Consider the following 12,886-nt stretch of genomic DNA (forward strand, 5'->3'; position numbering starts at 1 on the left):
CTTTCTTAAACCTAAAATGTACTACAAGTTTGCATTTCCTGCTGTGCAGGACATTTCCTGCAACAACAGGGTGATCAAATGAATATCCTATATCCGTACATCCTATATCAGCCATTACACCTTGATACATTCATACATTACTACAGACAATTATCCTTTGAAAATAATTTCCACGGATGATTATTAGGATATAAGAACTAAAGGTAATACTATGTCATCATCAAGGCTTGTAATGGAGGTTGTGTGTAAGGCCCTGCGTTATGCCACCTCTAAGGTGATAATAAATGCTGAATGTCAGGTTTATGTCATGATAACGTCTCTTGTTGTTGTGTTTGTTTCCAGCTTGATAACCCAGACGAGCAGGCCGCTCAGATCAGGAGAGAGCTGGACGGACGACTGCAGATGGCTGATCAGATCGCCAGGGTAAGACACAACCACCTCAAAGTAAAGTAGAGAATTAGACACCAACCCACCCCTCTTAAATCACCTCACCAGAGCTGTAGCAGATACAGTAGAAGATGGCAGCTCTAAGGTCTATACACTAAGTACTAGTGGTACTACAGTATGTGTGTGTTCTGAACCCTAGGCCCTCGAGCATAAGGCACATCTTTACATCAGCAAAACAGCCTCAATAATGTAAGAGCAGAGGTAGACTCAGGGCAGGAGTACGCATAAATAAGATCCTGTTTAATAATACCCTGTATGGTTGTAGACTTCACTATGGACTTGTGTGTGTGACTTATCTGTGTGTGTGTGTGACTTATGTGTGCGTGAGTGCCTGTGTGTATGTGTGTGATTTATGTGTGTGTGTACGTGCGTGCGTGCCTGTGTGTATGCCTGTGTGTGTATGTTTCTGTGTCCAACAGGGCGGCAGGTTTCCCAAGTTTGTTTCCAAAGAGATGGAGGCCATGTTCATAGAGGAGCTGAGATCGTCAGTGAACCTGCTTATGGCTAACCTGGAGAGCATGCCGGTGTCCAAGGGAGGAGAGTTCAAACTGCAGAAGCTCAAACGAGGACACAACAGCTCCATCATAGACATGGGCCAGGAGGACGAGAACACACTGTCCAAGTCTGATGTGGTGCTCTCCTTCACTCTGGAGGTATGGTTGGTTAACACTGCAGCTCAAACACAGCTTGCCAGAGACACTGCCTCCAGTGGTCACATGCAGAAGTGTGCTATTGAAGTAGCCCTAACTATTTCATCTGTCAGGCTACATGGAAAATAACATTCAAACACTGCCTCCAAAATGCCATCCCTTTTTGATAAGATAAGATAATGTGACTCTTACTTTAGAGACAGACAGAGACACTGAGAGGGAAAGTAAGAGAGAGATGTAGACTGAATGACAGAGGTGGATTACACAGAGAAAGAGCGAGAGAGAGACAGGGAAAGAGGGAGATAGATAGGCTCTGATGATTATTGTCCTATGGGACTTGGTCCCTCCCCTCTCGTATACCTCAGACATGTTTATAGCAGCAGCCATTCAATACAGTCGTAATGTTTTACACTCCCTAATCTGCTGCTCTCAGGGGACATGGCTGTAGATCAGAGAGGCTGAGCTGATCTGGAGGGCCCATGTTTGTAAAAACAACAAGTCAGATGTTTCTTTATAGTAGTATCAGTGTCTGTAACAGTGCTCTAGCCAAACTGATGAATGCCATTTTTTTTGTGTCTGAAACTAGTTTCTAGCAGCAGATGCGTGTTGGAAATATGTAACATGTATAGACGTTTGACTGGCAGTATTCTCTCTGTCAGGTGGTGATTGTGGAGGTTCAGGGGTTAAAGTCGCTGGCACCCAATCGAGTCGTCTACTGCACCATGGAGGTGGAAGGGGGGCATAAGCTCCAGACTGACCAGGCCGAGGCCTCCAAACCAACGTGAGTGTGGCACACACACACACACACACACACACACACACACACACACACACACACACACACACACACACAGTCTTGTACAGCTAACCTTGTTGGGACACACAATTCAGTCCCATTCAAAATCCTATTTTCCCTAACCCCTATCTCCTAATCCTAACCCTAAAACTAACCCTAGCTCCTAACCCTTAATGTAATTATAACCCTAACACTAATTCTAACCTTAACCCTAAACCGCCTAAAAATAGCATTTGACCTTGACTAACGAAATGTCCCCAGTTGGTCAAATTTTTGTTTGTTTACTATTCTTGAATAGTTAAACATCCACATCCACACACACACACACACACACACACACACAGGTATGCTGTGCACACAAATTACATAAAAACAGCCTTATTTAAAGCAGCATTCATCAGTAGAAACAATAACAAAGAGGTCTCCCCGTGCCTGGTTCGGTAAAAAGCTGAGGGATGGGTCTGGAGAAATGTAAACACTTTCAAATTCATGGACAGAGCGATGGATGCAAGGACTAACCATCCATGATATCACAATTATAGTTTTAACCATGTTTGTTTACATTTGCTTTGTTTACAAACATTGGATTAAAACTGCTGTTTGCCCCTTTAAGAGAAATACCTAGTTACTGGGTAAAAGTTCAGTATGTTATATTTGATATATACAGTGCATTCAAAAAGTATTCAGACCCCTTGACTTTTTCCACATTTTGTTAGGTTACAGCCTTATTCTAAAATGGATGAAATCATTTTTTTCCGTCATCAATATACACACAATACCCCATAATGACAAAGCAAAAACAGGTTTACAAATAACAACCGTTATCACATTTAAATAAGCATTCAGACCCTTTACTCAGTACTTTTTTGAAGCACCTTTGGCAGCGATTACAGCCTTGAGTCCTCTTGGGTATGACGCTACAAGCTTGGCACACCTGTATTTGGGGAGTTTCTCCCATTCTTCTCTGCATATCCTCTCAAGTTATGTCAGGTTGGATGGGGAGCGTTGCTGCACAACTATTTTCAGGTCTCTCCAGAGATGTTCGATCGGGTTCAAGTCCGGGCTCTGGCTGGGCCACTCAAGGATATTCAGAGACTTGTACCGAAGCCACACCTGCGTTGTCTTGGCTGTGTGCTTAGGGTCATTGTCCTGTTAGAAGGTGAACCTTCGCCCCAGTCTGAGGTCCTAAGTGCTCTGGAGCAAGTTTCATCAAGGATCTCTCTGTACTTTGCTCCGTTCATCTTTCCCTCGATCCTGACTAGTCTCCCAGTCCCTGCCGCTGAAAAACATCCCCACAGCATGATGCTGCCACCACCATGCTTCACCGTAGGGATATTGCCAGGTTTCCTCCAGACGTGATGTTTGGCAATCAGGCCAAAGAGTTCATTCTTGGTTTCATCAGACCAGAGAATCTTGTTTCTCATGATCTGAGAGTCCTTTAGGTGCCTTTTGGCAAACTCCAAGTGGGCTGTCATGTACCTTTTACTGAGGAGAGGCCACTGTGTTCTTGGGGACCTTCAATGCTGCAGACTTTTTTGGGTACCCTTCCCCAGATCTGTGCCTCGACACAATCTTATCTCAGAGGTCTACGGACAATTCCTTCGACCTCATGGCTTGGTTTTTGCTCTGACATGCACTGTCAACTGTGGGACCTTATATAGACAGGTGTGTGCCTTTCCAAATCATGTCCAATCAATTGCATTTACCACAGGTGGACTCCAATCAAGTTGTAGAAACATCAAGGATGATCAATGGAAACAGGATGCACCTGAGCTCAATTTCGAGTCTCATAGCAAAGGGTCTGAATACTCATATAAATAAGGTATTTCTGTTTTTTATTTTTAATACATTTGCTAAAATTTCTAAAAATCTGTTTTTGTCATTATGGGGTATTGTGTGTAGTTGATGAGGAAGATGTTTTATTTAATCAATTTTAGAATAAGGCTGTAACGTAAAACAATGTGGAAAAAGTCAAGGGGTCTGAATACTTTCCGAATGCACTGTAATTTAGAATTAGTACTGGTGCTGGTACTCCCTGTATATTGCCATGTTATTTTTACTCGTTATTGTTATTGTTATTCATTATTCACTGTGGATTTATTCCTTGTGTCACTATTTCATTTTTAACTCTGCATTGTTGTAAAAGGACTAGTAAGTAAGCATGTCACCTGTTGTTTACAAAGCATGTGACAAATAACAATAACAATAACAATAAAAATATTGGGGGGGTGATGGAGACCGACAGAGAAGAGTAATTCATAATCCATACCTCTTCCTGATTTCGATGATGAATTCATCATTGTAAGGAGGGGGAATGATTTTCCTCGTACTGTAATGCAAGGCTCATCACCCCTGTCTCACCCCTTCTCTGATTTGAAAAGCAGGATGGTATGTTCTAGACTTGCTGCTAGAACTATAGTAGCTAAAACAGTTTGTAACAGTAACCCTGTACCCTTTGTTTTTTGAATAGTACCATCAATACTCATTCAGAAATGTTAATCTTGGCGAGAGCCTTCTGTTTATGAGATGACAGATGTTGCTGGTTGATTATAGTTTTAGCTTCACACAGTTACTGTAACACACCCTAGTGTGAAATATTTGGTGCAATGGGTCTTTGTTGTCTGACATTGTCAGAGTTATATCAGTCTCTATGCCCTGAGTGCACAGAGATAGAGAGTAGACATTGTCTAGACTTTGGCCAGGGAGGCAGCTGTGCCCGTCTGTGACGTCAAACTGTGTGTCTATGTGTGCATCAGATAAGTGCGTATTTGTGTGTGTGAGGGAGATAGAGAAGGGGCTATTTTAGGCCCTGTTTCCTCACAGTGGAAGGCTCAGGTGGGAGCTGTGCTATGAGTGGATCAGTGGAAACTTTAGTCCAACAGAGTAGGGGCTATTTTTGCTAGATACAGTATCTCGGTCAGACAGTGATGGGTGACTGAACCCTGATGTGCACATCTATAAAGGGATTCATTCCTTATCTTCCATGATGCACAGATGGCAAGTCTCCTGTTGAACTTGGAATAGGAAATACACTACATTGCCAAAAGTATGTGGACAGCCCTTCAAATATGTGGATTCGGCTATTTCAGCCAAACCCGTTGCTGACAGGTGTATAAAATCGAGCACACAGCCATGCAATTTCCATAGACAAACATTGGTAGTGGAATGGCCTTACTGAAGAGCTCAGTAACTTTCAATGTGGCACCATCATAGGATGCCACCTTTCCAACAAGTCAATTCGTCAAATTTCTGTCCTGCTAGAGCTGCCCCTGTCAACTGTAAGTGCTGTTATTGTGAAACATGGAAAGTGCTGTTATTGTGGAAACGTCTAGGAGCAACAACGGCTCAGCCGCGAAGTGGTAGGCCACACAAGCTCACAGAACGGGACCGCGAGTGCTGAAGCGCGTAGCGCGTAAAAATCGTCTGTCCTCGGTTGCAACACTCACTACCGAGTTCCAAACTGCTTCTGGAAGCAACGTCAGCACAAAAACTGTTTGTCGGGAGCTTCATGAAATGGGTTTCCATGGCCGAGCAGCCACACACAAGCCTAAAATCACCATCGGCAATGCCAAGCGTCGGCTGGAGTAGTGTAAAGCTCTTTGCCATTGGACTCTGGAGCAGTGTAAACACGTTCTCTGAAGTGATGAATCACTCTTTACCATCTGGCAGTTCGACAGACGAATCTGGGTTTGGCAGATGACTGGAGAACGCTACCTTCCCAATGCATAGTGCCAACTGTAAAGTTTGATGGAGGAGGAATAATGGTCTGGGGCTGTTTTTCATGGTTCGGGCTATGCCCCTTAGTTCCAGTGAAGGGAAATCTTAACGCTACAGCATACAATGACATTCTAGACAATTCTGTGCTTCCAACTTTGTGGCAACAGTTTGGGGAAGGCCCTTTCCTGTTTCAGCATGACAATGTCCCTGTGCACAAAACGAGGTCCATACAGAAATGGTTTGTCGAGATTGGTGTGGAAGAACTTGACTGGCCTGCACAGAGCCCTGACCTGATCTCCATCGAACACTTTTGGGATAAATTGTAATTCTGACTGCGGGCCTAATCTCCCAACATCAGTGCCCAACCTCACTAATGCTCTTGTGGCTGAATGGAAGCAAGTCCCCGCAGCAATGTTCCAACATCTAGTGGAAAGCCTTCCCATAAGAGTGGAGGCTGTTATAGTAGCAAAGGGGGGACCAACTCCATATTAATGCTCATGAATTACACTTGGTCATGTAGTGTATGAATGTTATCTGTTGGTATTGCAGTTATCTATTCTGTGGTGTGGACCAGCTGATCACTTTCTTTATTCTCTCTCCCCCTTTCTCTCCCCCCTCTCCATCTCCCCATCTATCTCATCTTTACTTCTCTACCTCACTCCCCCCATTTCCTCTTCCTGTGGTCACTCCCTCCCTGTTTGCAGACTGCAGTGGTAGGTGTTTTGTACAGTAACATAGTTGCTTGTGTCTGGGAGAGTGCGTTACCAGGTCAGGTTGCACCGTGATGGGGATGGGGAGGTGTGTGAAAGGATGGATTTACTCACACCTGTGATCCGAGGGCTTTTAGTGTAATCATCCGCTAACTCTCTCTCTCACACTCACAGTCACACTCACGCACACACAAAACACACATGTGCGTGCTCATAGGATACAACCTGGCTGGCTGGATGCGAGCTGCAGTCAGGCAGAAGGAACATTATTGTGTGTGTGGCTCCAGCATTGTGCTGTACTATCTTGTGCTGCTCCACACGTGTGGCTGAGCTGAGCTGAGAGTTAAATCAATTCTAAGTCCCATAGGAATGTCCCTGGGCTGTGCTCGTGGCCACTGGGTCTCAAACACGACTCAAACCAACATCAGGCCTCACATCTGAGCCATGAGCCAGGCTGAGAAATACATTAAATCCCTAGACATCTTCACATCTCCGGTATTCTGCATGATGAGAAATACCTGCCATGCTTGACCTACGCACATCTTAGCCGCTCCGGAGAAATAGACCCATTCTCAGACCTCTGCTCATCTCAACCACGTTATAATGAGGAATACATGCTGTGATCCTGAAAAATCAATTTATATCTGTAATGTTCTCTGAAGCAACTCATACATTCTGTAATTACATTTTATAACCTTGAATCTAATCCAGACTTTACTGCGAGTGGCGCAGTGGTCTAAGGCACTGTATGGCAGTGCTAGCTGTGCCACTAGAGATCCTGGTTCGAATCCAGGCTCTGTCGTAGCCGGCCGTGACCGGGAGACCCATGGGGCGGCGCACAATTGGCCCAGCGTCGTCCAGGGTAGGGGAGGGAATGGCCGGCAGGGATGTAGCTCAGTTGGTAGAGCATGGCGTTTGCAACGCCAGGGTTGTGGGTTCGATTCCCACGGGGGGCCAGTATGAAAAATGTATGCACTCACTAACTGTAAGTCGCTCTGGATAAGAGCGTCTGCTAAATGACTAAAATGTAAATGTAAATGTACTGATGCAAGCTGTTACACTGCCATCTACAGGTGGAATGTGAAAACAGAATTATCAGGGATGGGCAGCTACAGTAGTTTGCTGAAAACACTTATTTATAGTCAGACATTGTCAGACATTCATATTTACAGCCAGACATTACAGTCAGACATTCATAAATACTACACAATTTAAACCATCTGGAGAATATTACATTTATGTTTGCATTAATCCATGCAATAAGGGTGCGTGCTCAGCCCCCTTCTGTACTCCCTGTTCACCCATGACTGCGTGGCCAAGCACGCCTCTAACTCAATCATCAAGTTTGCAGATGACACAACAGTAGTAGGCTTGATTACCAACAATGACGAGACCGCCTACAGGGAGGAGGTGAGGGCTCTGGGAGTGTGGTGCCAGTTAAATAACCTCTCACTCAACATCAACAAAACAAAGGAGATGATCGTGGACTTCAGGAAACAGCAGAGGGTGCACCCCCCCTATCCACATCGACGGGACCGCAGTGGAGAAGGTGGAAAGCTTCAAGTTCCTTGGCGTACATATCACCGACAAATTGAAATGGTCCACCCACGCAGACAGTGTGGTGAAGAAGGCGCAACAGAGCCTCTTCAACCTCAGCAGGCTAAAGAAATTCGGCTTAGCACCTAAAACCCTCACAATTGAGAGCATCCTGTCGGGCTGTATCACCGCCTGGTACGGCAACTGCACCGCCCACAACCGCAGGGCTCTCCAGAGGGTGGTGCGGTCTGCCTAACGCATTACCGGGGGCAAACTACCCGCCCTCCAAGACACATACAACACCCGATGTCACAGGAAGGCCAAAAAGATAATCAAGGACATCAACCACCCGAGCCACTGCCTGTTCACCACGCTATCATCCAGAAGGCGAGGTCAGTACAGGTGCATCAAAGCTGGGACCGAGAGAATGAAAAACAGCTTCTATCTCAAGGCCATCAGACTGTTAAATAGCCATCACAAGCACATTAGAGGCTGCTGCTGCCTATTGAAATCACTGGCCACTTTAAGAAATGGAACACTAGTCACTTTAATAATGTTTATATATCTTGCACTACTCATCTCATATGTATATACTGCATTCTATTCTATAATATTCTACTGTATCTTAGTCCATGCCACTCTGTCATTGCTTTCCCATATATGTATATATTCTTAAATCCAATTCCTTACTAGTTTTGTGTGTATTGGGTATATGTTGTGAAATTGTTAGATATTACTGCACTGTCGGAGCTAGAAGCACAAGCATTTCGCTACACTCGCTATAAGATCTGCTAAACACGTGTATGTGACAAATACAATTTGATTTGATTTGATATTATAATAGATTTTCTTTTCCCTCTAAATTTGTGTCAATATCGCCGAGTCAACACTACATCGCCAGTGCACTCTGCTCTGACAAGGCAAACAGAACACAAACCCCAGGGAAATGGAGAGGGTGAAAGAGAGAGATGGACAGACTAGTCTTCATTCTGCCGTATCAATGCTCCCCACCGCACTCAGAGAGAACTTTAGTGAGCGTGAAGACAGTCCTGGCTATATTAACTCTACACAGGAGTGGCCACAAGCATCCAAGGCCTCTCTCTATTCCATGCTTACTGTATGTCACTCTCTGCCCACTTGGCTCACATGCTTCTAGAATTTAACTAAAGGTGTTTTCACATATAGTCCTGTTTAAAAGAAGCAATCTCAGTCCTCTTTAAAGTGAACTCTGGGGTAAAAAAAAAAGAAAAAAGAACTCAGTTCTCTTTGTATTCACACTGCCCTTGCCTTTGACTCAACTCTTTTGCTAGTTCACGTCAACTATTTTGTGGACCGAGTCCTCTTTGCATTCACATTGCTATGTTTAGAAAGGAACCAAGATCTTTTTCCAACATGCACTCTGGGTTTTTACAAAGTGCAGGACAAGCCATTCAATCAGAATGCGTTATCGGAGAGCTAGATGTACCTACTTACATTTTGGAAGCTAATAGATTGCATTTAGTTAAAATATGAGACATAATAATTGTAATCAGAAGATACTATTAATATGTAAATGTGATTGGTAACAGAATAAATGGCAGTAGAATAACTGCAGAATAAATAATGTGTAATTGAAGATTGGACACCCAAGGTAGGCTACTGTCCCTTTAAGAGCTAGAATAGATTTTGTACCCTATGTTGTTATTCTCACCAAATATGTTGTCTTCTCACACTACTCAAACCCCACAATCAATAAACAGCTAATTAAGCTATCTTAGCCTATAGATCACATATTGCAAACAAATAATTTGAACTAAAAACTCCACACATTTTGGAATTTCTGTGCGTCTGTGACAATCGCTAATCAATATACAAAAACAAACTGCGAACCTGCACATCTTCTCTCTTTTGTGGCACCAATATGAAGGTTTATGGCAGGGGAAACGGTGTTGCAGTAGTCTAGTGTGTGGTGCGGGAATAATGACAAGCGAACCTGGGGAGCTTTGCGTTCACATTGTCCTAAAAAAGGGAACCGGACCAGGGAATTCAAGCGAACCGAACTCAGACCACCTCTCGAGATGGTCTCAGTTCGGTTCGCTTCGGGGGCTCTTTTGAGGGGTCTGAGTTCCTTTGGAGTGTTCACACTGCACAAAAAATGAAAGCGAACCGCACTGAGTTTAAAAATATTGTCTGGAAGGGACCAAGTGTGAAAACACCCTAAGAGAGTGAATCTGCCCATAGGAAGAGCCAGGAGCATGATAGATTACAACCTAACTAGATTACAGAGAACAACCCAACTAGATTACAGAGAACAACCCAACTATACTGAACAAAAATATAAACGCAACATGTAAGGTGTTGGTTCCATGTTTCATGAGCTGAAATAAAAGATCCCTATTTCTCTCAAATTTTGTGCACAGATTTGTTTACATCCCTGTTAGTGAGCATTTCTCCTTTGCCAAGATCATCCATCCACTGGACAAATCAAATCAAATCAAATCAAATTTTATTGGCCACATGCGCCGAATACAACAGGTGCAGACATTACAGTGAAATGCTTACTTACAGCCCTTAACCAACAGTGCATTTCTTTTTAACAAAAAAGTAATAATAAAACAACAACAAAAAAAAGTGTTGAGAAAAAAAGAGCAGAAGTAAAATAAAATAACAGTAGGGAGGCTATATATACAGGGGGGTACCGGTGCAGAGTCAATGTGCGGGGGCACCGGCTAGTTGAGGTAGTTGAAGTAATATGTACATGTGGGTAGAGTTAAAGTGACTATGCATAAATAATTAACAGAGTAGCAGCAGTGTAAAAGGATGGGGTGGGGGGGCAGTGCAAATAGTCTGGGTAGCCATGATTAGCTGTTCAGGAATCTTATGGCTTGGGAGTAGAAGCTCTTGAGAAGTCTTTTGGACCTAGACTTGGCACTCCGGTACCGCTTGCCGTGCGGTAGCAGAGAGAACAGTCTATGACTAGGGTGGCTGGAGTCTTTGACAATTTTGAGGGCCTTCCTCTGACACCGCCTGGTATAGAGGTCATGGATGGCAGGAAGCTTGGCCCCAGTGATGTACTGGGCCGTACGCACTACCCTCTGTAGTGCCTTGCGGTCGGAGGCCAAGCAGTTGCCATACCAGGCGGTGATGCAACCAGTCAGGATGCTCTCGATGGTGCAGCTGTAGAATTTTTTGAGGATCTGAGGACCCATGCCAAATCTTTTCAGTCTCCTGAGGGGGAATAGGCTTTGTCGTGCCCTCTTCACGACTGTCTTGGTGTGTTTGGACCATGATAGTTCGTTGGTGATGTGGACACCAAGGAACTTGAAGCTCTCAACCTGTTCCACTACAGCCCCGTCGATGAGGATGGGGGCGTGCTCAGTCCTCTTTTTTTTCCTGTAGTCCACAATCATCTCCTTTGTCTTGGTCACGTTGAGGGAGAGGTTGTTGTCCTGGCACCACACGGCCAGGTCTCTGACCTCCTCCCTATAGGCTGTCTCATCGTTGTCGGTGATCAGGCCTACCACTGTTGTGTCGTCGGCAAACTTAATGATGGTGTTGGAGTCGTGCCTGGCCATGCAGTCATGGGTGAACAGGGAGTACAGGAGGGGACTGAGCACGCACCCCTGAGGGGCCCCCGTGTTGAGGATCAGTGTGGCAGGTGTGTTGTTACCTACCCTTACCACCTGGGGGCGGCCCGTCAGGAAGTCCAGGATCCAGTTGCAGAGGGAGGTGTTTAGTCCCAGGATCCTTAGCTTAGTGATGAGCTTAGAGGGCACTATGGTGTTGAATGCTGAGCTGTAGTCAATTAATAGCATTCTCACGTAGGTGTTCCTCTTGTCCAGGTGGGAAAGGGCAGTGTGGAGTGCAATAGAGATTGCATCATCTGTGGATCTGTTGGGGCGGTATGCAAATTGGAGTGGGTCTAGGGTTTCTGGGATAATGCTGTTGATGTGAGCCATGACCAGCCTTTCAAAGCACTTCATGGCTACAGACGTCAGTGCTACGGGTCGGTAGTCATTTAGGCAGGTTATCTTAGAGTCCTTGGGCACGGGGCTATGGTGGTCTGCTTGAAACATGTTGGTATTACAGACTCAGTCAGGGACATGTTGAAAATGTCAGTGAAGACACTTGCCAGTTGGTCAGCACATGCTCTGAGTACACGTCCTGGTAATCCGTCTGGCCCTGCGGCCTTGTGAATGTTGACCTGCTTAAAAGTCTTACTCACATCGGCTACGGAGAGCGTGATCACATAGTCATCCGGAACAGCTGGTGCTCTCATGCATGCTTCAGTGTTGCTTGCCTCGAAGCGAGCATAGAAGTGGTTTAGCTCGTCTGGTAGGCTTGTGTCACTGGGTAGCTCGCGGCTGTGCTTCCCTTTGTAGTCTGTAATAGTTTTCAAGCCCTGCCACATCCGACGAGCGTCAGAGCCAGTGTAGTACGATTCAATCTTAGTCCTGTATTGACTCTTTGCCTGTTTGATGGTTCGTCGGAGGGCATAGCGGGATTTCTTATAAGCGTCCGGGTTAGAGTCCCGCTCCTTGAAAGCGGCAGCTCTACCCTTTAGCTCAGTGCGGATGTTTCCTGTAATCCATGGCTTCTGGTTGGGGTATGTACGTATGGTGACTGTGGTGACGACATCATCGATGCACTTATTGATGAAGCCAGTGACTGATGTGGTGTACTCCTCAATGCTGTCTGAAGAATCCCGGAACATGTTCCAGTCTGTGCTGGCAAAACAGTCCTGTAGCTTAGCATCTGCGTCATCTGACCACTTTTTTATTAACCGAGTCACTGGTGCTTCCTGCTTTAGTTTTTGCTTATAAAACAGGAAGCACCAGTGACTCGGTTAATAAAAAAGTCCAGGTGTGGCATATCAAGAAGCTGATTAAACAGCATGATCATTACACAGGTGCACCTTGTATTGGGGACAATAAAAGGCCACTCTAAAATGTGCAGTTTTGTCAAACAACACAATGCCACAGATGTCTCAAGTTTTGAGGGAGCATGCAATTGGCATGCTGACTGCAGGAATGTCCACCAGAGCTGTTGCC

At 45.0% G+C, this 12,886-nt stretch overlaps 1 protein-coding gene across 1 annotated transcript in view; it reads left to right on the top strand.

Moving 5' to 3' along the window:
• The window catches only part of cadpsa (Ca2+-dependent activator protein for secretion a), a gene marked incomplete at both ends in the record, with an annotated part of 176,643 nt that overhangs the window by 57,280 nt on the left and 106,477 nt on the right, over positions 1-12,886 (top strand). Inside the window, 3 exons of the mRNA XM_084173711.1 lie at positions 343-423; positions 867-1,100; positions 1,757-1,878. Coding sequence (XP_084029837.1) covers positions 343-423; positions 867-1,100; positions 1,757-1,878 — 437 coding nt within the window. The remainder of the gene's footprint in view (positions 1-342; positions 424-866; positions 1,101-1,756; positions 1,879-12,886) is intronic.

This window comes from Coregonus lavaretus (assembly GCF_964263955.1).
Source record: "Coregonus lavaretus genome assembly, chromosome: 12".
Classification (NCBI taxonomy): Eukaryota; Metazoa; Chordata; class Actinopteri; order Salmoniformes; family Salmonidae; genus Coregonus; species Coregonus lavaretus.